The following is a 25,833-nucleotide window of genomic DNA, read 5'->3' on the forward strand; positions in this document are numbered from 1 at the left end:
TTCCACGCTTCTGACGCAAGATGTGGAAAGCTGGGTGAACTTAATTTTATGCTCATTTGCAGTTTCTGCACATTATATTAGTCTAATGGTGAGGTTACCAATGTATGGACCACCCTTTTCAGCTGCTGTGGCCTTTTCCCCTCTCCCACCTGAAAAACTCCCAGAAAGAATATATACTGTATTGGGAATTGTAGTTTGAGGAGTGGAGCTTGTCCTGGGAATATTAAGAGATCTTTAATATTCTCCTTCACGTTAACCACTGCTCCCTTAGAGGGAATTATTATTTAACTGCTTTAACTCTGTGGCACAAATAATGCTCTAGAAGCTTCTCAGTCTTTTCTCCCCTCATACCAGCTCCTACAAACTCCAACACTTGCAGACTGTCCATAGAGAAGGTTTTCAGTGGTCCCTTTGCCTTGTTTTTTTTTAATGCTGAAGTAGATTTGCTTGTAGGACCATGTACACAAGGTTGAAGTGATCTCAAGCATCACTAGCCCACCAGGAAAAGTTGTTAGGCTGGTGGTGACAAGGGACAGGGCCTGCTCAGTCATGGCCCCACCACACCTTTGGAACCCCCTCCCCAGAGAGATAAGTGTTGTCTCATTGCTGCTAGCTGTTAAATAAAAACTCATTTATTCAAGACACATTTCTTTGTAATATCCGTATGCTGATTTATTGTTGAAATCTCCCAGGTGGTTTACATAGTTTGGGGAGGGGAGTAACCTTTCGTTGCTGGGGTATTTTGTGTGCGTGTTTGCAATTGTATCTTCATGTAGTTTACATGAAAATGTATTTTACAAAGGGTTCTTCAGGTGGGAAGAGTGCACCCTTAAAAAACAGGTTTAAAACATTTTTAAAATGAATTAGTCAATTAATTAATGAATTAAAATGAATAAGCAGGTGTATTTTAATTAGAGGTCACGAAACAATGCCATAATTATTTCCAAGGGACAAACAGAAAATCTGTTGTATCTTTCATAAGGAATCCCCATCCCCCACCCCCCACCCCACAACAACCAGTATCTTTATCCTCTTCATTTCCCTCCCCAGTTCATAGCAGCCAACGACAAGCTATGGTTCTGGCTGGAAGTAAACTCGGTGGTAGATTTCTTCACAGTCCCTCCAGTGTTCGTTTCAGTGTATTTAAACAGAAGTTGGCTGGGTAAGTAAACAGCGTTTTTCTTAATTGTGTGTGGGTTTGCAAGATGCTGGATACTGGTACTGTGTTCTCAATGACTTGCAATTGGCACTGAGAGAAAGGTACTGAGTCTGCCTCCTCCCTCCGAAAGAAACACAAACCGAGGCAGATTGGTGGCAACTTGGGGGGGGGGGTGTTGCGCAATTTTCCCAGCACACTGAAGCAAAGGGAGAGAAGCTGTAGCTGGCAGTGGCGTAGCGTGGGGGGTGCAGGGGGGCCGGCCGCACCGGGCGCAACATCTGGGGGTTAGGGTTAGGGGGCGCAAATCCACGGGTTAGGGGGCGCAAATTACTTGCCTTGCCCCGGGTGCTGACAACCCACGCTACGCTACTGGTAGCTGGCCCTGGTGTAAGAGAGCCTGTATGAGAGATTGCCTCCTCTCCTGCAGGGGTGGCTCACAGCTGTCTCCTCTGCCCCTCAAATGTTCTGCTAGACTGACCAGACTGTGATCACTGGCTGCACCTGCCTAAGCACATATAGGCAAGTATCACTGACTTCCAGAGGTTTTGCAAGACAACCAGTCTAGTGAGCTGTCCACGCTTCACACAAGCAAGAAAAAGGCAGGATCAGGCCCCAGGCAGCTGAAACCTTCTCCGCTGTGAGGAGGTGCAATCCTAAGCATCCTTTCTTCATCTGGAAAAGGGAATGGGCTTCCTCTGCAAGAAAGGAGAGGGGGGAAAACTGATTAGGAAATCAGTTTGCTGCCCATTATGATTCTGCATGTTGACACTTGGAGGTTTGTTGCTGTTATCAGAGGAGTTTCTCAGGTACTTCCAAGAAGCTTGCCTTCAAGGGATTTCAGAGAACAACTTCCATCAAAACCATTGCCTCCCTGCTGTGCCCCAACAATATCTTGGTATGGCAGCATGTTGGAAAATGGTAACCGGTTCCACACCAGCTCCATCACCACCACTGCGGCAGGCCTCTTTGGCTCTCAGGAGAGCTCTGAAGCAGGCGCTACTGTGTCTCTAAGAAAGACCCATGTAGGAGGTTTTGTTTCATTGGGATAGAATGGTGTCATTGACTCTGCATTCTGGAAAATGCAGACTGCTGTAACTGGCCATTGCTGACTCTTCCTTCCACCACCAGCACCATTGTTTGATGCCTTTTGAATTTAATTGCCCTTCAAATGTGGCTGCACTAAAATTTTAGCTTCCCTAGGCAGACGCATAGTGTGCCCCTATGGTTAAACTGGCTCTGTATCTTGAACTTTAGTATGTGAATCTTCCCCCCCCCCCATCCCCATCACTTTATATATCTGTTTCATCTGCTAAATTTCTCTGTTAGTAAAGGTAAAGGGACCCCTGACCGTTAGGTCCAGTCGCAGACGACACTGGGGTTGCGGCGCTCATCTTGCTTTACTGGCCGAGGGAGCTAGCGTACAGCTTCCGGGTCATGTGGTCAGCATGACTAAGCTGCTTCTGGTGAACCAGAGCAGTGCACAGAAACACCATTTACCTTCCCGCCGGAGTGGTACCTATTTATCTACTTGCACTTTGACGTGCTTTCGAACTGCTAGGTTGGCAGGAGCTGGGACTGAGCAACAGGAGCTCACTCCATCGCGGGGATTCAAACCGCCGACCTTCTGATCAGCAAGTCCTAGGCTCTGTGGTTTAGAACACAGTGCCACCTGCCTCCCAGAAAATTTCTCTGTTAGGTTGGTATTAAAGAGAGAACAATGTTGAGGAAAGGGGGAGATAATTTTATTCACTCAGCACAGAATTTTTAGCAGCTTTTTTTTTGGTAGCATCTAGTTTTGTAGTAGTAACGCTGACATAGAATAATAATTATGAGCTTCATAACATTAATGTTGTATTCACTAGCTTGAGGATCCGTCTAATTCTGTTTTGCTGATTCCATAGCTGCAGATGTTAGAAGTGGCCACAAAACTTGCTCTTTCCTTTCCATTTTTATGTGGCTTAAAGAATTGTGTGCTTCTGCCATCCAGTGGTCATGCTGAGGCATGATTTTGCCACCAGAAGCAAACTGCTTTTATCTTTATTAAGTTGTGTAAAGCATGGAGTAGTTGCACTGACACAGCTAATTGCTTGAGACAAAGGGAATAATACTAGCAAGTTGAAATATGAGAAAGCATCTTCAGTGTACGAGGTTCATCGTAGGCTTATAAAGGGCCTGAAAAAGCCTGTGACCTACAAAACAGATTTCAGCTGTCAGGTTTCTATTTCTTTTGTTATGCTGTATTCTCAAATCCCGGTGCAAAAAGATAAGATCCTGCACAGTTCTCTGCCCAGGCCTTCTGTCTATGCACATCCTGTAGCTCAGGGGTCTAAAGCAAACATATTCCCAGTCTCTTAAAGTTAGGTAGGAAATGAAGAATGTTTGCTGGGCTCAGGACCAGCTTCCCACGTCGAGAGGCAAAATTCAATGGGGTGGTGCCTCCGTGGGCACCCTACCTGCTACTGCTGCCACCGCCAGGGCCACACAGCTGTGGCTGCTGCTTCCACAAGATCTTGTGAGATCTCACTGAACTCTCGCGAGATCTCACCAGGAGACCCTGCTGCATAACCCTGGTAAGTGAGGCTTGGGCAGGGAGAAGTGGCACCTTCCCATTTTGCCTCAGGTGGTGAAATGAGACAGGCCACCCCTGTGTGGGCGCATGCTTTAGAGAAAGGACATGGTTAACTTTGCAGTGGTGCTATCCAATATTGTCCTTGTAACCCCCCAGAGTTTGTGAGCGCAATTTCTGAAGCAGCTTTGCAAAGCCTGGTTAAGAACCAATATTGGGATAATGCGGTTAGCGTCAATGCACACCTATCAAGCTGAACTCTGGTTAAAGCCAACTATCTAAGTAAAGGGGAAATCATACCCATAAGTAGTGCCAGATCTAGGGCAGTGTGAGCAGTTTCCCCACACAGGGCACCGAGCCAAGGGGCGCAAAATAATAACAAGAACAATAATAAGTCACTTACATTTATACTCATATTGTACTACTTTGGCTATGTGTTTAATAAAATATTGAATTCTTGCATTGTGAAAAACAAAGATTATGGTGAAAAGTGAAATACATGAATTGCAAAAAAAAACTAGAGCTTACAGAACAAAACCAACTTCAGATATGAAATCAGCTCATCGAAATTAGGTTAGAACAGGTGTTCAATGCAACAAAAAAATTGTTCCTCAGTGTAAGTGTTACTATGGTGGTTTTTGCACTTGTCAGAAGCTGCTAGATGATTATTTTCTCATCTTGTGCATTCTTTCATATACAGTCATACCTTGGTTTTCAAATTTAATCCGTTCCGGGAGTCCGTTAAACTCCTGGAACAGTTTGAAAACATGGCTTCCGATTGGCTGCAAGAGCGTCCTGCAGCCAATCAGAAGCTGTGGAAGCTGTGCCGGATGTTTAGCTTCCAAAAATCATTTGAAAATCAGAACAATCACTTCCAGTTTTCTATCATTCAGGAGCTTAAACGTTCGAGTTCAAAGGTGTTCCGCTTCCAAGGTTCCACTGTATAGATATGTGGCTATATCATGACCATCTACAATGTGTTTTTAAGAGTTTTTAAGAACACCTCCTATCATTAGTTTCAGGGATTCTTGTATAGATGTTTGTTCTGTTTTTAATTTGGCTTGTTAGATACAGTTTTTGTTCTGACATATGTTTCTGTAAAAAATCTTTGTAATAAGTAATATGGTATTTTGTTTTATATTTATTTCACCTGAAAATGTATTATATTATCCCAGTGGAAGGGTAATCCTGCAACAGGTCAGGTCTGAATAATAATAATAATAATAATAATAATAATAATAAATTATTTTTTATTTATACTCCACCCATCTGGTTGGGTTTCCCCAACCTCTCTGGGTGTCTCTCAACAGAAAATAATAATAATAAAAAATAATAATGCGGTAAAAGATAAAACATTAAAAACCTCCCTAAAAAATACAGGGCTGCCTTCCGATGTCTTCTAAAAGTCAGATAGTTGTTTATTTCCTTGACATCTGTTAGAAGGGCGTTCCACAGGGCAGGGGCCACTACCGAGAAGGCCCTCTGCCTTGTTCCCTGTAGCTTCACTTCTTGTAGTGAGGGAACCTCCAGAAGGATCTCAGAGCTGGACCTCAGTGTCTGGGCACAATGATGGGGGTGGAGACGCTCCTTCAAGTATACTGGGCCAAGACTGTTTAGGGCTTTAAAGGTCAGCACCAACACTTTGAAAGCACAGGAGTTGCTCTTCTTTCCCCTCCCCCGTCAATGTTTTAAAAAATCTAAACTGAACTAATAGAGGGAGAATTTACCCCTCCTCCCAGTTTATTTTGAGAATGCACATATCAAAGATCACAGATCTAGCTCACTGGAACCTAAGCAAACAATTTCAGTGGGTGAGGGACATTAGCAAGGGGGAATTAGATGCTGCAATAGGACTGTGCCAGGCTGCTCTGATTCATAGAATCATAGAATTGTAGAGCTGGAGAGTCATCTAGTCCAACCCCCTGCAATGCAGGAATCTCAGCTAAATCACACACAAAAGACCACTCCTGATTAGCTTTCTTCACTTAATGAGCTTAATTTAGATAGCAGGTGTTGATTTGTTATTCCTATTCTTAAACAATTGGGTCTCAGAAATCCTTGACAATCTACAGTGGTATGTACTTAATTCGTTCCGGAGGTCCGTTCTTAACCTCAAACTGTTCTTAACCTGAAGCACCACTTTAGCTAATGGGGCCTCCCGCTCCCGCTGTGCCACCGCCGCGTGATTTCTGTTCTCATCCTGAAGCAAAGTTCTTAACCTGAGGTACTATTTCTGGGTTAGCGGAGTCTGTAACCTGAAGCGTATGTAACCTGAAGCGTATGTAACCCAAGGTACCACTGTACGGTAAATCTCCAAAAGATTTAGATTTAGAGTGTAGATCATGATCTGCATTCTGGTTGACACCTTGCCCTGTGCATTTCACTCCACAAACTATCTGGGCAGATCTGGGTAGATTGAGAGGAATCAAACAGTAGTCATTCATTCAGGTCCCCTGTTCATGTTTCTGCAGTAGTAGTTTCAAAATACTTATGGTACATCTTTAAGATGAGACCTCTGGGTATAGGGTGGTATATAAAATCAATCAATCAATCAAATTTAAACGTTTATGTGAGAACCTCTGCATATGTTTCATTTCTGTTCTGCTGTTCTTAAGACTTCGCTTGCTTTTGGCATTTGTGCTCCATACAGAAAGCACCCTTCAGAAAGAGGAGCAATGGAATGTTCTTTCTGAATACTATTTCATAATTTTACCCCAAGAGAGAGTATTAGTGGGAATAAATACGAGGAAAGATTAGAGAGCAGTTAGGCAAACTCTCTCTCTCTCTTGAAAAAAAAAGAAAAAGATTATGCAATGCTATAATCCATGAAAGTGCAGACAGCGGATTTTTGTTGTCACCAAACAGCTGAACAACCACTTGAATCCTTTAGGTGATTTAAAAAAGCTATAATGGAGAGAAAGGGACAGAGATGAATGAGAATGAAATGTCATTTTCAAACTGTTACATATGGAACAAAAGGAGACCCTTTTCACAGAGACAAGAGGGGGCGTTATAATAATCAAAAGGGAAAGAGTAGCTAGCCAGAGAAATGCACTCCCTTTTTGTTTTAGTTGATCTTGATTGTGTGCAAATTGGTGTCTTCCTCAATGTAAAGGTAAAGGGACCCCTAACCATTAGGTCCAGTCGCAGATGACTCTGGGGTTGCGGCACTCATCTCGCTTTACTGGCCGAGGGAGCTGGTGCACAGCTTCCGGGTCATGTGGCCAGCATTACTAAGCTGCTTCTGGCGAACTAGAGCAGTGCACGGAAATGCCGTTTACCTTCCCGCCGGAGTGGTACCTGTTTATCTACTTGCACTTTGACGTGCTTTTGAACTGCTAGGTTGGCAGGAGCAGGGACCGAGCAACTGGAGCTCACCCCGTCACAGGGATTCGAACCACCGACCTTCTGATCGGCAAGTCCTAGGCTCTGTGGTTTAACCCGCAGCGCCACCCGCGTCCCTTCCTCAATGTAGTGCCCTCCAAATATTGTTGGACTACAGCTGCCTTCATCCCTGACCATTCCCCATGTTGGCTGGTCCAGGTGAGAGTTGTGGTACATCTGGGTTGGGCAGATGTTTCTATAATGGGTCTTACAGTGGGAGGATCTGCACTGTGGCCATTGATGTTTCCCAGATTCCAGCACAATTCCATCCACTCAAGCAAACCATTAGTTCCCTCCTAAGGATCTGATCCCTGGATCAGCCCTGTGCCTTAGGGCAAAGGCCACATTTTGACCTTGTCTGTTTGGTTATCTGGACACCTTCAGAATGCTTCTGCTACCCAACATCCATATTTTCCAGCCTCTTTGTTTGCTTACCTTTCCCACCATGCCTGTTTTCCCCATTGGTGTTCACCTCTATTCCCATTCTCCTGAGATTCATCCCTCTATCACCTTGTGCTCTTGCCCGCTTAAGCGCCAGCAGTAAGAAAAGCTGGGTAGTAATTAGTCTCTCTCTTGTATCAGTAACAGAGCACAGTACAATATGTGTTCAAATGTGAGTAAGCAGTCAGTAGTCTGACCTGAGATGGCACGTGGCATGCCCTGTTTGTGACATCAGACCAGCAAAGATTGTGATGTCAGCAGAGCTAAACCAATGGCAGCCAGAAAAACTGTGACGCTTCAGCGCCTGCAGCTGAATCTCTGAGGTCACAAAGAGTTTTGCAGACCTCAAGCCGGGCAGATGTCATAAAGTGACTAATAGCATTGAGAGGCAGGGGCTTGGAGGAATTGTTCTCTGAGTCAGACCGTGCTGGTGTCGCTCGAAATTGCCACAAGTTTTGATTTTTTTAAGAGTGAAAGTTGCTGGGCTTTTGTTTTTGTTTCATTTTGGTGGGGAGGGAGTCCAGAACCTTTATGAACCTCCTCCTGTCCTCAGTATTTTTGGTGTGCATCCTGGCATTGCTTTCCTGTCCTCTAGCTACTTAGGTACCATATTTTTCCATGTATAAGGCTAGATTTTTTCCTAAAAAATAAGGTCAAAAATTAGGGGGTGTCTTATACTCTGGGCCATCTCCCTTCATTTTCTTAAATATGAGTCCCCCAAAATAGGGGGCATCTTATACACGGGGGCATCTTATAGACGGAAAAATATGGTAATTCGAGAGAAAACACAGCTCCATTCCTTAGCTATCTAGCATATCCCTGCCACAATGCACAGGCAGTTTCATTGCTCACCAGGACTGCCTAGATTCAACTCTAGACCTATGTAGTAGCTTCTGTATGTCTAGTTGTGGGAAGAATGTGGATGAGAGTATGTGTTCAGAATGTGTGTGGCAATGGTATTAACGTAAGGTGTATAGACAACATCTGCAGCCACACACATACACACACAGGCATTCTGTCTCCCTTTCTTTTTTAACTACAGTGGTACCTCGGGTTACAAACGCTAAGGGTTATGTGTTTTCAGGTAGTGGACCGCGGGAAACCCGGAAGTACCGGAAAGGATTACTTCTGGGTTTCACCGCTCGCACATGTGCAGAAGCGGAAAATCACGCTTCCCGCACGCGCAGAAGACCAAATTGCATCACGCGGCACTGCAGGTTATAAATGCTGCGGGTTGCAGACATGCCTCCGTCACGGATTACGTCCACAACCCAAGGTTCCACTGTACCTTCTCCAACAGCCTGGAGCTCTCTACACTGATCACAACTGAGTTGTGATCATCTCCAGCAAAATGTTCAGCAAAGTTGCTGAATACAAGCATCTGCCTGAGGCCAGCCCTCAGAGCTAACTAGACATGAGAGGGCAATCCTGACCACTGGTCCTGCTAGCTAGGGGTGATGGGAGTTGTAGTCCAACAACAGCTGGGGAGCCCAAGTTTGAAAAACACAGGAGGAACCCGTGTATGTATGCATACATTTCAAACATTTCTATACCACCATTCATCAGATATTTCAAGGCAGTTTGCAAAATCCAAAACAAGTAAAACAACACAAATATATGCAAGACAAGAGAGTAGTGAGGAGAAGATAGGACCATACAGGTGAGAGAAGCCAAACTTTCCTCTCCATTCTGTCTTACCTTGCTGTGCTCTGTTGCTTTTTAAAGTACTTCTTCCCCAGCTTATCACCGCTACTGCAAGTAAGCTGGACTAGGCAGTGAAAACTGTTGAAGCAACTGAGTACACATAGATAAGGACGGGGGCTCAGGTCCCCTCACCCACACTGCTCCTTTTTATTATTATTTTTTTAAAAAGACACGTGGATGAATTCATGTAGTTGCCCCCATCGTGTCTAGTTTGGCCCTTAAATGCTTTTGACACCGAATACTTAACTTAGCAGGCTCCAATCTAAAATGATTAAGAGTGACAGCTAGCGAACCTTCGAGTCATCTCTCATGATGCTATTGAGGAAGCAGGAACTAAATAACTAGCCCCATTTCCACCCCTTGCTGCTTCTTGCCTCCAAACAATTCACTCTGACGGCTGCACGCTGTCATCTCCTGCTCATCCTGGGATGGGCCTCTGGATACACTGCGTTAATTTTCTACAGCAAAAGTGGGGAGGTCTGAGAAATTAAGCACCAGGACAGATCCTTTCTTCATTTGTTCCTGCCCCCTTACATCTTTTGCATGCAGCCCCCATTTACATGGACAGGCGGAGTCCCCCCAACCCCAGGCGACTCCCGAGTGGACTAATGACTCAAGACAACGTGCTATGGAATTAAAATTGGCCACAACTTTATTAAGATTCAGATGTGGGGAGACCTTGGCTTAGGCATTGGGAGTTTATCCTGGGGGATATCAGGGTTATCCAGAATGTGTGGGGATTGGGCTGGCTCTGGAGAACATATGTTCAAGCAGAGAGCCCGCCCCCCGTTTCGCCGCCATCACAGGGGAGAGCAATGACAACCTCTCAGCGTATGGCCAATGCTTCCCCTCAAAACCCCTATAATGGGGAACCCTGGGATCGCTGCCGCGCACAGGGGTGGGGGAGTCACCGCTTCATGCCTTCCCCATTTAGGGAAGATAGACTACGGATTCTGCCCAAGCCTGAAACTGTCAAAGTTGTGATGTTTTGCTACGGGGAAGGCAAAACCTGCCAATGCAGGAAAACTCCTTTCCGGCCCTTCAACAGCGACCCTGATGTAGCAACGCCCGCGTACTTGTGGAGAAAAGGTTAACCTGCAAAAGAAGGCCTAACTGAGGGAGGGCAGGGTGGGAGAAGCTCTGGAGCCAACTGACTATTCCCAGGTAAGATCCACCCTCTACTGTGTGGGCAGGACGCTCCCTCCCCTTACCTGGCCCGATCCCCTGGCAAAGCCTCCCTCAGGTGGGATTGGGCAATTGGCTGAGGTAGGCGGAGATCTCCAGGTATCCAGCCTGGGGAGGGCAAAGCCAGGCTGTACTGCCAGGAGCTGCATAGTGTCTAGGGGGCTGCTCGCGACCACGCAAAAGGCACCCCCCATTTGATGTGGGGAGCGGTCATTATTTGACTTGGCTCCAGGCTCAAGCCTGTGGTGCTATCAAGTTAGGTGTTTTCAGGGGAATGCTTAGAAACAGGGTTAATGAGAGCTTCCAAAGAAAAAACACATAGGTTTGTGGATCAGAACAAGTCTCATTTTCTTTCACTCGTCAGAAACTGGAGGGACTCCCATTCCTACCATCCTGTCAATGGTCTTCAGTACTAGCTGGGTGTTAGCAGTCAGACGCTCGGTTAATAAAAAAAAGTTGGGTTTTCATTTGCCCCTTAATCTCATTTTCTTAATGCCCTATCTGTTGCTGCTTTCCTTTTTCTTCACCTGCTTCACTACAACAGTAACCAACCGACTTCCACCTCCCTTCAGTTTTCCTTTCACATCCTATGCCCTTCTCTGGATATTGCGATATGGGTAGTGTGTCCTTCAGGACACAAAAATGGTGTCACAACTTCACACTCCAGAAAATCCTTTAAGAGGGTGGTATTCACCGAAAAAGACATTTGTAGCTTGGAGATCATATAATATGCAGACACGGAAGGAATATTTTCTCAGTTGTATGTATGGAAAGGCTTTGGGGCGGGGGGCATCAATGACCTTAGAGGGCAGAACTACTTCGCAGTGCCAGTTTTGTTTGTAGAAATAAAATAAAATTTTGTGTGTGCTCGCACACGCGCATGCGTGTGCACAAATTCCTGCAACCACCAAGCATATTGCTTGTCACTCTTCTTTTCTGAGCCCGGACAGAACTGTGCTTTAAGGAAATTGGTCATTTCATATAGGTAGGAGAATGACCAGTTCTCCAGGAACAAAGTTTTGCCCAAGTACGAAAGACACATATTTGGAGCCACGAGAAAGCAGGAATTTAAACAGTTGTTCAACCATCATGAATGTTCCTTTTCATAGGAAGTTTTGATAAAGTACAAAAAAGATTTACTGGTATTTGATTGGTGTATGCTGCTGCAAATGTTTCTAAAGTTGAGCTGAGTGTTGCTATGCCAAATGCTGCTTCCAATAAATAATTTAGGCAATTATTAAGTTGATTTGAAAAGAAGAAGCCACCTGTTCAGTTTTACATAAGAGGGAGGAACTTCTTGAAAAGTAGTGCTTGATCCTAATGAATAATCCCTGAAACCAGTGGTTAGAGGCAGGCTTCCAGCCCTGTTCAGATAAGATATAAATTGTACTGTGTATGTGTCCTGAAAGTTTGGAAGGGCAAGACATAATTATTATGTTGTTGAATTCAGTTTTCAATTGTGTGCATGTGTACTTGTGATAAATTCCCTTGAACTCAGTGTGAATGAACTTCAGAATAAATATGAAATGGTTTGGGCAGTTTTAAGATGTGGGAGAGCAATCATGAACCTTTAGTGATGAGGGGAGGGTTGCTGGGGTTTTTTGGGGGGGGGCATTGAATTTGAAAATGGCTATGCAGATTGCATGGATTATTTGAATTTGAAGATGTCCAATTCAAACTTGGTTATTATTTTTTAAATGCCCTGGAACATTTGCTCCTCAGCTGTTGTTGGACTACAACTCCCATCACCCCTAACTAGCAGGCCCAGTACTCAGGGATGATGGGAGTTGTAGTTCAAAAACCTCTGGTGACTCAAGGATGAGAAAGGCTGCCCTAGAGGGTGATCTGAAATAATAGCATGTTTGCTTTCCATGAATTCAGTAAATATTACTGAAAACTGTGCAGCTTGCGAAATACTGTATTTACATCTGGCATCTGTTAAATGTTACTAATAGCCTTTGTGAAATGAAAAACATTACACATAACATTTACTGCCCCACTTCACTGCTTAGACCAATAGTATTTTACCTCTTCAGATCCAACGTTATTGTGGGTTGCTTTATCTATTTCTCTCTTTTTCTCTCCCCTCCCTCTCTCTCTCTCACACACACATCCCTAACAAAAAGGGAAAAGGTGATAGTGGCACTAGTGTGATTCACCAGAATCTTGGAGGTATGGCTCTCTTGTGGGCAATGGCCCACCAACTGAAGAGGAATGCCTAAGGCCACTCATCTGACTCCATTGTAGAAGTAGGATTGGAACTCCATTTTGATTAGAGCCCGGTTTCCCAAGGTATAAATCGAATCGACCCAACCACATTGCTCTAATTTGTATATCCATCCATCCACCCTCTCCTTGTGACTAGTTCTCTGTGATTTACAGGAGATGCCTCTGGTCATCTTCATCTGAATGGTGTCTTGTAGCATAATCCAGGCTTTGCCCCTGACCTTTGTCCTCCTTTACTTTCCTTCTTGACATTCTGTCCTGTCCATAGGTTAAAACCTCTCTGAAGAGCCTGGTCCTGGTTTAGGGCTATGCTACTGGCAGCAGCCAGATAAAAATAGAAAAGTCATGCTGACGTACGACTTTCTGTGAAGCAAATGTGCTTTCCAGAAAGTTGTACTAGTTGGTGGGTGGCTTTTTAAAAAGACCTACCTCTGTTGCAAGGTTAGCTTGCTGAGAAGGAACATCTCGTTTTCCTTTACTTCCTAGCAGGGGCAGCTTTCCAGATGACATTGGACTCCAACTCCTATCACCCCCAGTCAAAAGAACCAGTGGTCAGGGATGCTGAGAGTTGCAATCCAACAACTGAAAGCACCATGTTGGCAATTCCTGCAATTAGAACTGCATTAAAGAAAGAAGCGGGTGTTGGTTGTCTCCACCCAGCATATCCTGTGCCTGGCTTCACCGCCCTTCATGTGCTAAACGGTGAATTTTAGTGGTGGGGAGCCTTAGAGCCCTGATTGGGGGAAGCTGCAGGAGTACAGAAGGCTCCCAGCTGCTGGTGTTCATAGTGTAGTGTATGGAGGTCAGCGGGGCTGGGCAAGAGATTTGCAATGGAGGGGGCATGGATAACAGACATGCCCTTGCTCTCCCGCAAACAATTCTAATCACATGGGGGAGACAGAATGCCCGCGCTGTCTCTGTACAAGGATGTTTCGTTTAGCTAGAATGTTAAATAGCCACTGATAGACCTCTTTTGCTTTTGCTAACGGAAACAGATGTAAGGATAAGCAATCTTCTGAATTAGCCCAGCTTTTGGGGGTTGGGATGACAGCTTTTATGTGAAAGTGGAGATTAAGAAGAAAAAACCCCCACTGTGTTTGAATTCATAATGGATTGCATAAGCCATAGCATCTGACAGCTGTGGGGAGCCCTAGTTCTTTTCTTTTGTGCAAAACAAGCATTCATTAAAAAATAATATTTTTTCACTATCATTTTCTTAACCTGAATGGGTTGGGTAAGGCCTTAGGTGGAAACAAGGGATTTGCAAATACCATCTATCAAAACTTAATTGAATACTGTTTATTTCTAGCCACTCCTTGTTATAGCTTAAAATATTTGGTATTCCAGTTGTCGTTAACTGAGGATTAGTTGAAGGTTTCCCCCCACAACACACACACACACAACACACACACATCCCTCCCCAATTCATAAGGACTAAATCCTGTAAGAGTTGGCTGATTACATGACCTCTCTGCAGTGTGCAGGCTTTAACCTGAGATAGGGCATGTAATGCTGTCAAACGAACAATTTCCGTGACAACCAAATACATTTTGTGGCATTGTGGGTGGGCCTGTGGATTTGTGGATCAAAGCATCTCCTTTTTGCAGGAACTGTAATCTGTTCTGTTTTCTCCTCCTGGGGAGGGCGCAGGTTGGAGGGGAAACGAAAGAAGCTTATATGGCAATATCCGGATAGGAGATGCCTTTTAAGCCCTGGGGTGGCACACAAACAAGAGGAGCATCTGCACAGCAAGTCTCTCTGCCATAACAGTTTGGTCCCTGTTTGCGTGATGTCCTCTGCGTTTTAGAGAGCACAATTTGGAATAGAAATTTGTTCTATTTCTCCCTCTTCCAGTCACTACCTCCCCCCTCCTTTTTTTGCTTATGCCATTTTAAAATTATTTTTGGTAACAATATCAAATACAGAATATGCAGTCTTCCTAATTATTTCACAACTTAAAATATTCCAGCATGAGTGGCTGATTCTCAGCAACCTCTCTTCCTTTATGCTCTTTAATTTTTAGTGTGTAGTTGGGGGGGGGGGAGAGACTTTACACTCTGGCAAATTTTGCCCACACCTTGGAGGAAACACCTTTTCGGGTAAAATTTTGATTCCCCCCCCCCCTTTAACCCTGAAGCTCTGCTGCGATGATTCCCAGCAAGATTTTGGTCTATCACAACCCCACAGGGGGTACACGGACGGAAACATACAAAAGTACCCGGCGTCGTAAGAAGTCTCATGGAGATTTATTCAAAAATGGATACAGAGTCAAACCTGGGCATAGTGCCTCTGAAAAGGAAGAACAAAATACGTATCGACAGACCTTGGTGTCTTGTTACAAAGTTGGCTCATACTGGGGTAAGGTATAAATTACTGAAATAGTTGATTTACTTCTTTGCCCTGCGTGATTCTGTCTGTGGTTGAATGCATGATGAACCCACTAGTTGTGTTTGTAATGCATTTGCAAGGCTGAAGTGCTTTCATCTGTATGCCTAGAGACATTTTCTTAAACAGAGTCATTATCCCGCCCCTCTCCTCGTAATGTCCAGATAGATGGCTTTTAAGTTTTTATTCTGTAAAATGGGGGATGTGGTTTTATTGGAAGGGGGGGTTTGGGTGAGGGCTTGATTAATATATTTTCACAAGTATAGACCCATGAACGTTTCCCACAGTTCTTGTGTTATACATTTCCTGTCATGCGCCTGCTTCCTTTGTACTATAAATTAAATGCAGTGTTCTTTTGACTTTTAAGTATTGCCTTTCGCAAAGCGTTTCATGTCCTGTCCTCTATGTCGTACAAACATGCAGTCAAGCGATAGAGTCCTGGCAGAAATGGAATCAAATTGGGCCTCCTAGTGGTGCAGCAGTAAAACTGCTAGCACCTTTGCAAAGCTAAACAGAGTCAGGGAGTTGGATGACATAACCCTCGGGTCCCTTCCAACTTTACAATTCTATGAATCTATGAAACAAGAGGTAGGTGTTGGTGTGATCAGGGAAACTTTAAGGTGAAGAAGAAGAAGAAGAAGAAGAAGAAGAAGAAGAAGAAGAAGAAGAAGAAGAAGAAGTTCTTAGTAAACCCTAAGGAGCCTACCACTTCTTCCCCAGTGTTTGAAACTCCCCTTGTTCTATGCGCATTTTGCGACAGGCAATTTTATCAGCATGTGCAGTTTCTGAGCTCTGGGCTCAGTACTGCACCTAAGATTTCAGATTAAAACTGAAGAGTGGAAGGAAAGGGGGACCTTTTCTGCCTCTCCGCTTCCAGCTACTGTCTGAAGACTGGAGAAGAGACCCTCTTAAGAATATTACAGGGGTGGGCAGGGGAAGGACTAGACCATGTGAAAAATGAACACAATATTTTAGCTGCTGTTCATTCATTTCCAGCTTTGTATTCTTGGTTTTTTTTTTTTTAAAAAAGTACACTAAACCGTTGTTGCCCCCATAACCTAGGTTGAAGGTGCTATTTAGCTCCTAGTTTTCATATCTTAGTTTCTAACACTGTTCTCCACCCCCCAAAAAAACACAACCCCAGTCCTATGAGGGCTGAATGCCCAGCAGCCATTGAATGTTGAGTGTCAGTTGGAAAGAAGAACAGAAAAGTGCAGTGAGGGGGTTGGGGAAAGAGGAAGTTGACTCTCCTGCCTCTTCCTCACAATTTTTAGAGTCCTAGAGGAAGAGGAGTTGGCTGGCTGGCAGGGACTCTGGACAGGGACACTCCTACTAAGTGGAGAAGGAAATAACTCTACAAATGGAATTGTTGCAGGTCTTGTGTGTATATGGGACCTGCCTCCTGCAACAATAATGTTCAGAGAGCCAGCCTTTTCAGGATACCATAAGCTGCAAGGAACTCGAACGTATCGATTCCTTCCTTCTGCCTCTTCCACTGTTTTCTGTTTTTGTTTTCCAGCTGATAATCAGTATTTTGTGACTCATGGAAGCTGCTCAGCAGGCTTAGTCTTCACTGGGTTGCGGGGGGCACTGAGATTTTGCTCTTTTGCATACCATGGGGCTCACTTAAGTGTGCTGAGGCCTCCCCTTGTCCTGTGGCTGCTTGAGTTTTCTGTTAAGAGAAAACGATGCAATTTCCATGTACTGGTGGTCCTAGTAACATGACGATTAGATTGTAGCTAGGAAGGCGGTGAATATATGTCATCTTCCCATTCTCAAAGTAAAAACCAGGTATTTGCTGTGGTGGATATGTCCTGAAGTACCTTTCAGCATAGCTGAGTATCTTTAGGAAAGTTAAAAAAAAAAAAGCAGTGGTGTAATTGTGCATGCTTTTGAGCGATTAAGCCCCATTCCCTTGTCCTCTTCAGATGGAATAGAACAACAGAGTATTCATCACTATGCCTTGGAGCCAACTCCTATGGGCCGAGGATTACATCCGCAAGCTCCTTTAGTACTCTTGGGTGCAGCTCATCAGGCCCTGGAGATTTGAATTCATTTAAAGTAGCTAGGTGTTCCCTTACCACATTTTTTACTATCTTGGGCTGCAACTCCCTCCTTGCATCGTTTATTCTGTTATCACCAGGTTGGACACTGCTTTCCTTTTTGGGGAAGACAGTCACAAAGTAGGTGTTGCGCAGTTCCACCTTCTCTCTGTCACCCAACAGCATTTCTCCATCTTCTCCATGTAGAAGACTACCCCTTGCTTGTTTTCCCTCTAGCTTTGAACATAGCCAAATAAACCTTTGAAAGTTATATTTAACCTTTCTTTCAAGCCTGAGCTCATTCTGAGCTATGGCCTGCCTGACCTCCCTGCAGCTGTTGGCTACTCATGTATACTCTTCCTTTGTGATTTCCCCTTTCTTCCATTTATTATACAAGTCCTCCTTAAATCTCAGCTCATCTGTAAGCTCCTTATGCAGCCACACCAGGTTCTTTAGAAGCCTCCCACTTCTCTCTCTTGTTGGAATTGTTTGTATTTGTGCCTTGGTATTCCTCCTTTTAGAAATTCCCATTCATCTTGGACCCCTGTCTATCTGAGTTTTTCTGGCCATGGGATCTCACCCAATAGTTGCTTAAGCTTTTTGAAATCATCTTTCTTAGAGTCCAGAGTGCATGTCCGACTACACCCAGCCTTCCCTTGCCTCTGTATCACAAAACTCAAGAGGACATGATCACTTCCTCCCAAAGTACTTCCACTTTGTCAGTCACTTCCTCCCTGTTGCATTCTTTTTTTTCAAGTAAATTTTTATTGTTTTCCTTACATATTCTTTTCCAACAAACCATATTAATGTCATACATTCCCTTTGACTCTGCCGAGCCGTGACTCCCCTCCCTCCCTGCAATTGGTATATTTAACCCCTTTCTATCGCGCACATCATTCTCACAATAGTACTATCATACATTGAAGGTATTATGTCAATCCTGCTAGTGTCTTGACCTCTTTACAATTCTCCTTTAAATATTCAATAGATTTACTCCAATTATTTTGGTATCTTTGGTCTTCCTGGTCCCGGATCCTCCCTGACAATTTGGCAAGTTCTGCGTATTCTGTCAACTTCACCTGCCACTCCTGGATGGTTGTTGCATTCTTGGCAGTTCCATACAGACACCAGGGTAGTTGAATTCTCCCATGAATACCACATTTCTCCTCTTTTGAATGTTCAGTAATCAGCTCTAGGAAGGCATCATCCAAATCGTCAATCTGACTTGGTGGTCTATAGCAGACACCCACAGTAAGGTCACTGCTTCTCCTACAGTTTTTACCCATATACTTTCAATTTTTCCTTCTGTGCTCAGGTCATGGATCTCTTCACAAGCGTACACATCCTTTACATATAATTCTGCTCCTCTTCCCTTCCTGTTACGTCTATTCATTTGAATAGGTTTTACCCCTCAATTTTTACATTCAATTCACGAGTCTCATCCCATCAGCTTTCAGTAATGCCTATTAGGTCATTTTTGCTATTCTGTGTATAGGCAGGGAGATGTGTATTTAGGGATGCCATGAGGCTGTGAATTCAAACCTGTCCTGTGTTTACTGCAGTCAACACTGTTTCTCTTCCACTACAGCTAAAACTCACGTTATTCATCTGACTATCCACTAATATAATTCATTACATAGCTAACTTCAATGCATTTCAGGGGAAACATAATAATAATAATAATAATAATAATAATAATAATAATAATGCCAGTGCCAATGTCAATGCTGAAAATATCATTTGTGCACTAAAAAACCGCCTGACATTAGCGAATATGTCTTGCATTCACTTGCATGATTTCCGTTCCTGACTTTGGGCAAGCACATAATTTGCGGCAACTCCTAACTCCTATCTCTGTTTCCAGTGGAATTCTCCAACATCCCTAGGTGCATCCCCTCAAAAATGTTTTCCCATTTGCAGCTCCATTGTACTGAGAAAATGAAATCGCATATCTGCTGTAGCAGCAAAGCATTCCAAATAGGAATAGAACTAAAGGCTGCAAAAAGATATGTTACCTGCATTTCTGGATCAGGGCTTAGGAAAAGATGAAAAAATGGGGAGGATTCTCCAGACCCACTCTTCACAGGGGACGAAACATTTGCTTTGGTCTGAAAGGAGGAGCCTGGAAGAGTTTTTCACTGATGGATTACATCTGGCAGGCAAAACCCCTGCTAAATTTCCCCTCTTCTTCTTAAGTTGGAAGAGGAAACTCTCTAATAAAAGTCTGGTCTGAGGCTGTGGGGGGGCATTAGCTTGTGTTGTTTTGGACTGAATACTCTCCCCAAAGATCTGTTCAAGTTAATGCCATAAAGCTATGCTCTCAAAAGGATTTTTTCTTTGCACTTCTAAGCGTTCAGAGATACACTATTGTTTTTTCTCAAGCTGGAGAGAATTAAAATGATCTTCTCCAAAATGCTTTGTAGTTAATAAAACCCTCACCACCACCACCCCAAATGATAGTGTTGGAATTTTGTTCTCTTTCATATTTTGATTATTTCATCAGGACTTTCAGCTGCTTGCACAACATTTTCCTACCGACTGGGACATAGCCAAATAAAAAGTTACTGTCCGGTATTTTCAGTTTTGTAGTTGTTGTGGCACATGCACAGTTCAAACACGGTGAATTCTACTTTGCCTTTATTATAATAAAATATATCTTCTCTAAGGGATGGTAGGTTGCACTTACATGACAGTAATTGGAATTGGTATAAACATGGAAAACATCAATGAAACATTGTTGTTTTTATTAAGCAGCTAATTTGAATGTTCTGAGCACATTTATAATAAAACTGTTTTTCATGCATACAATTATGTAAGCTTACCAGGACCCCTTTCATCTCCACTATTAAATAGAGGAATTAATTACAGTGAAATCAACTAATTATTCAAGACTAGGCTGGAAGCTTTTTCAAATATGCTTTAGGTAAAATAATGGGAATACCTTAGGGCCTTTCTAGCTTTAGGATTTAGAGTCCTATTAAGGATATGCTAGCTTTTTGCACACAAAACTATATCCTCTGATATAGACATCTTTTGCCCACAGTTGGAGCTGAGAGGAGTTTCAAAAGCAGCTGTGAGAATAACATTGGGAGGGTGTCTGCTGCTCGAAAGTTAAAATAAAAAGTTTTATTTTTAAATATCCACTGGGCACTTGGGCCTATCTATGCAATGCTTTAGATCTCACTCTAGATCCACCAAGTGTTAGTGGATTATGGGATGCCAGGTTCTCACCATAATTTCTGAAATTAGTAAATGTGGGATTTGTTCAATGGATTCAGCAAGGAAGAAGAAGAAGAAGAAGAAGAAGAAGAAGAAGAAGAAGAAGAAGAAGAAGAAGTCAAGTCATTACCCTGGCAAAAGCATTCAGTGTCCTGATTCCCTCCCCCAGCTGTGTGTTAGTTAGCAAAAGAAAATAGGAGAGTTAGGGGGGAATTTGTCAAGGTTTATGTCACCACAGGAAAAAATGTTCTTTTTGCATGAGGCTTGGGTTACGTTTTTAGCAAGAGTTTTTGGGAAGAAGGAGGTTGGGGCCAGTGCCATGCAAGTTGTGAGGAAGAGACACAGAAATGGCATTTGGGCTGTCTTTGAATCCAGTGCTGCGCTGCTGTCGAAGCACGCCACTCTTGAGACGTGTTGCCCCAAACCCTCGCTCTTTATCCAGACTCAGACCATATCTCATAAAGACACCACAGCCTCTGCTGCTCCTCATTTTCCCCAAAAGGAACACATGGTTAAGTGCCAAGACCCCTGGAATCTTGTATTGCTCGGCAGAAAGTGGAGTGGCCTTTAAAAATACATTGCAAGTGGGATCTGCAGCAAAATGTTGCAGAAGGCAAGCTCTCCTGTTTGGGGCTCTGGCCAACCTGGACCCAGAAACTGCAAGTGAGCCGGATGGGTAGCAGCAGTGTGTTTTTACCCCTGTGCTGCAAGGTGTGGTTGTACTGAAAGAGCCCCACCACCTCCAGTAATCCAGTGTGATGCAGGAGTGGAGCAGTGCCACATCCTTAAGTTGAAGCAGGGGTATTGGTCCAGCAGGGTCATCTGAGAGCACCCTGTCATGCTCTCTCTTTCTGTTTCAAAGTCTTCCTCTTCAGCCCTTGAAGTTGAGGAGTCTGACACTAGAGTCATGGCACAGCGGTGCCCGCTTGGCAGTGGAACTCTGTGGAGATAGAGCAGGGGTTGGCAAGGTTTTACCTGCCTGGGCTGGTCAAGTCCCGCGGAGATCTCTCCATGGGCCGAATTCTGCGCGTGTGTTTTCTGGCATCTGGGCATGGGCGGACACGATTTCTGGCGTCTGGGCATGTGCAGATGTGATTTCCTCTGCTGCACCGCATCCGTTCAGCACAGCAAGTGGGGACTCGCCAAGCGGGTGATTCAGTTTGGGGGCGGCTCGTGAGCTGGTTAAACTGCCCCCTTGGACCGCTTGTTGAGGTGGTGAGCCCAAGGCTGGCAGCAGCAGTGCCCTGCAGGAGCGCACGCACACCCCCCCCCCGCAGGGGAAAAATGCTGCCAGCTCAGAGCTCTCTTCGCTGCCCTGTCCCCATCCCAGCAAACAGCAGTGGAAGGCCACCAAAACTGTCCCACCGGTTTCACATGCCACTGCAGCCTTGAACTGAATCCTTGCATGCTGTTCAGTCATCTCTCCATGAGGAAAAAGGGGGGATTGAGGGGGGGAGAATGGAAGACAGATACCTTTTTATTTTCAACCGCCATTCTGTCTCCCAAAGACCTGTGCTATGATATATATAAAAAGGTAAAGGGACCCCTGACCATTAGGTCCAGTCATGGCCGATTCTGGGGTTGCGGTGCTCATCTCGCTTTACTGGCCGAGGAAGCTAGCTGACAGCTTCCGGGTCATGTGGCCAGCATGACTAAGCCACTTCTGGCAAACCAGAGCAGTGCACGGAAACGCCATTTACCTTCCCGCTGGAGCGGTACCTATTTATCTACTTGCACTTTGACGTGCTTTCAAACTGCTAGGTTGGCAGGAGCAGGGACCGAGCAACGGGAGCTCACCCCGTCGCGGGGATTCAAACCACCAACCTTCTGATTGGCAAGCCCCAGGCTCTGTGGTTTAACCCACAGCGCCACCTGTGTCCCTATGATATATATATATATATAGTACTAGAAAAGGTCACAAATTGCTGTACAGTGGTACCTTCGGTTAAGAACTTAGTTCGTTCTGGAGGTCCGTTCTTAACCTGAAACTGTTCTTAGCCTGAAGCACCACTTTAGCTAATCAGGCCTCCTGCGGCCGCTGTGCCACCAGCGTGCGATTTCTGTTCTCATCCTGAAGCAAAGTTCTTAACCCGAGGTAATATTTCTGGGTTAGTGGAGTCTATAACCTGAAGCGTATGTAACCCGAGGTATCACTGTATAGTTGGAAGGGCTGCGGAGTGAAAAAGAGAATGGGTTCCCTTTTCACTTATCTTGCTCCTCTATAGTGCAGGGATGCTCAGCTTCACCCTCTCCAGGATGCCTTCTGTAAGCTGTAAGAGTCTTAGGTTTGTACCTTCAGAAAGTTCACGGGACATTTTTTTCTTTCTCTCTCTTTTTTTTTGTAGACAAACAAAACTTTTCTTTCTTTCTTAATTTAAAACTTCCATATGTATGCATACCTGGAGAGTCCCCCAAGTATATTGGAACTAGTACCTTATTTGTTGATTTTAACTTCCAAACTGATAATGAACTGAGATGGCTGTGTTTCTGCTGGAGCGAATGGTGGTGATACATAGGGACAATATAAAGCCCCGTGAATTTCAGCAAAAGCGACACTGAGCACATAATTATGCAGTGCTCTGCACAACTGCACAAAGACACAAATTTGTCCTCTAAACTTCCTTCCTTCCTTTATAAGCTGCATAATACCCAATGTACCTTTAACTCCTGTGAGAGAGATTTGCAGCAGAATTGTTTCCTATCACCATAAGTCTCCCTTAATAATTTAAGCCTTTAATCTTTTACAGTATTTCTCTGACCCTGTGCAGTCATCCGTAGAGTTGCTATCCATACAACCTGGCTTCACTAATAAAAATGTAATTTCTTAGAAAAATTGCATTGGCTAAAAAGTGGTAGTATAGTTTAACCTATGCTAAATTAGGCCATGGTCTATTGGAGAGCTGTTAGAACTTCGGGAGTTTGTTGTGAAAATGCAGAATGTGTCAACCAGAGATTTTTACGTCATAAAGTATTATCTTAATCATGAATATGTACTTTCTGGTTCTCTTTAAAAACAGGTTTCCTGATCACTTGCCCATAATCACTCATTTTTTTCAGGAAGCTTTGGGTGGGTGGGAGTTAAGAGCTTTCAGGAATATATCATTGGAAGGAGACATTATCCTCTATGCATTTTATAGTTAAAATAGTTTTAATGCATTAAGTGTTTATATGGTTCATATTCACTTTTCTCAAAAGAAATCTATACTTTTCTGAAAATAGCTGGCTAAGCTTTGGGGCTGATCAATATGGAGCAACATTTCAGAGGTATTTGATATTCACCATGTTAGTGACTTTTGATTTCACAGCTGCCTTTGGAATTCATATAGGGATAAAAATAACCTGATTATTTCTCTCTCTCTCTCTCTCTCTCTTTCTCTTCCCCTCTACCCTTTTGAAATTGCAGGTTTAAGATTTTTACGAGCTCTTAGGCTGATACAGTTCTCAGAAATTTTGCAGTTTCTGAATATCCTTAAAACAAGGTAAGACATTAATGTATTTTCCCTTAACCTTTTTCACAGTGATTAATTTCACAGTTTCTCAGGGCACTGAAAGGACAAGGTTTAGACTCCTGTCTAATTATCAAATATGAACAAAAGTTATGCTTAAATTTCTTCAGCTGCTGCTATTCAGGTAATGGCTAGTTAATTGCTTTATCCAGAGCAGCAATCCCGGGAGTCATCCTTTCTCTACTTCACAGAAAATCCAGGGATTTACAGGACAGTCCTATGCGTGTTTACTCAGAAGGGCCTTACTTTCAGGTAAATGTGCATAGGATTGAATCATGAATAAATGTGGCAATTAACTGCTCTTGCTAAATTCTGTGAAATACTGTACTCTTATTTTCCACTCAGTTTCATAGCTAGTTCTGCCTTGCCAAACTTAATACTGAATGGCATTCATTCATTGATTTAATTGTTTGGTCACTTTTACATTTGTAGAGTGCAGTTCAAAGCAAACATAGCTTAAAAACAGTGTGGCACCACATTTTCAAGGACTATTTTGTTTGTTAGATAAACCAACAGTGCAGTCTTACTCCGAATGTCCCAAGGAGAGATTTATAGAACCTTGAGAGTAGGTTAGAACTAGGTGAAGGGTGATACCCATTTGTTGCAGCCCAGTCATGCAACAGCCATTCTGCTTCATTAACACGGCACAACAAGCCTTGTGCTTGTGGTAGATGTTGCACAGGAATTATTAACTGGTAGCAGTTGAGCCTCTGTGCTTATGCTTGCAGAAGTGTTGGCATTCAGACTTCTTGCACTGATTTAACAATGGGTCTCACCCTAAATGAGTTGAACTTAGGTTCCCACTGGGAATTTATTCATGACTTAAATCCCACTGAGGTGCAAATAACTCAGTCCGGTTCCAGCCCTGTGTGCTTGTTGAAACAATATTTGCCTCTGAATTATAATGACAAACATACTTTCCCATTTGATTCTGGAGTAGATGGTTTCTCAGAGCTCTAAATATCTTAGTCTCTCCTGTGTTTGTCTTAAAAGCCCTTACTGCACAACAAGTCTGACAGCAAGATTAAAACCTAGAGATTGTCTTTGTACCTTTAAATTCCCTGATACAGTGGGAGAATTCACACTTTCCTCTAGCCACTTCTTGTCCTTTTGTCTGCCTGTCCTCTGCCTATTTGTAACACACCTAGAGTGCTGCTCCTAGAAGGGAATAATAATAATAATAATAATAATTTAAATTATTTATACCCTGCCCATTTGAATATATAAAAGAGTGACAAAACACCAAACATTAAAAACTTTCCCAAAGAGGACTGCCTTCAGATGTCTTCTAAAAGTCAGATAGTTGTTTATTTCCTTGACATTGAACAGGAGGCCATTCCACAGGGTGGGTGCCACTACAGAGAAGGCCCTCTGCCTGGTTTCTTGTAGCTTCACTTCTTGCAGTGAGGGAACTGCAGAAGGCCCTCGGAGCTGGACCTCAGTGTCCAGGCTGAATGATGGGGGTGAAGTTGCTCCTTCAGGTATACTGGGCCAAGACCTTTAGCAGACAAATGGACACTGGGCAGGGCAGAAAGATGGAAATAGCCGCAGTTGCTAAGTTTACCACTCCAGCAGGGGTTTAAAACTGTAGTAATGATTTTCAGAGTGCGACCTGTGATGCAGGGTAGAACTTTTCCCAGTGCTTTTTCCGTCCTTGGAATTTTCTCTCCATTTCATGAGTTCATTAGTAACAATGAATGGGTGCCCATGGCATGTACAAGCTTGGCAGTTTCTTAGTTTCTGCTTGGTTTACTGAATAGAAGTAAAATGCTAAAGTAGATCACTCCCTAAGGCTGCATTCTTTTTTGCTCAGTCTGATGTGGGTGAAGGTAGAGGGTGGAGCCAGATGCAAACATAGGTGGAGCAATGTATGCAAATTTTACCTTTGTCCAGTAGGCAAGATTCTACACACAATCACACACTCTCTATCCTTGCATCCAGAAAAAACCAAACAACAGGAGTCAGTAGTAGAAGGAGTGGCCTGAAGAGAGAGGATGTGGTCTGGGAAAAATCGCA

At 43.8% G+C, this 25,833-nt stretch overlaps 1 protein-coding gene across 15 annotated transcripts in view; it reads left to right on the forward strand.

Annotated features, from left to right (window-relative positions):
- The window catches only part of KCNMA1 (potassium calcium-activated channel subfamily M alpha 1), a 547,562-nt gene that overhangs the window by 310,966 nt on the left and 210,763 nt on the right, over positions 1–25,833 (forward strand). For all 15 annotated transcript variants that reach the window (XM_081913468.1, XM_081913470.1, XM_081913472.1 and 12 more), the window contains exons 5-6: positions 1,051–1,162; positions 23,715–23,790. In XM_081913468.1, the coding sequence (XP_081769594.1) occupies positions 1,051–1,162; positions 23,715–23,790 (188 nt within the window). The remainder of the gene's footprint in view (positions 1–1,050; positions 1,163–23,714; positions 23,791–25,833) is intronic.

The sequence above is a fragment of the Podarcis melisellensis genome (assembly GCF_964234715.1).
Source record: "Podarcis melisellensis genome assembly, chromosome: 5".
NCBI classification, from domain to species: Eukaryota; Metazoa; Chordata; class Lepidosauria; order Squamata; family Lacertidae; genus Podarcis; species Podarcis melisellensis.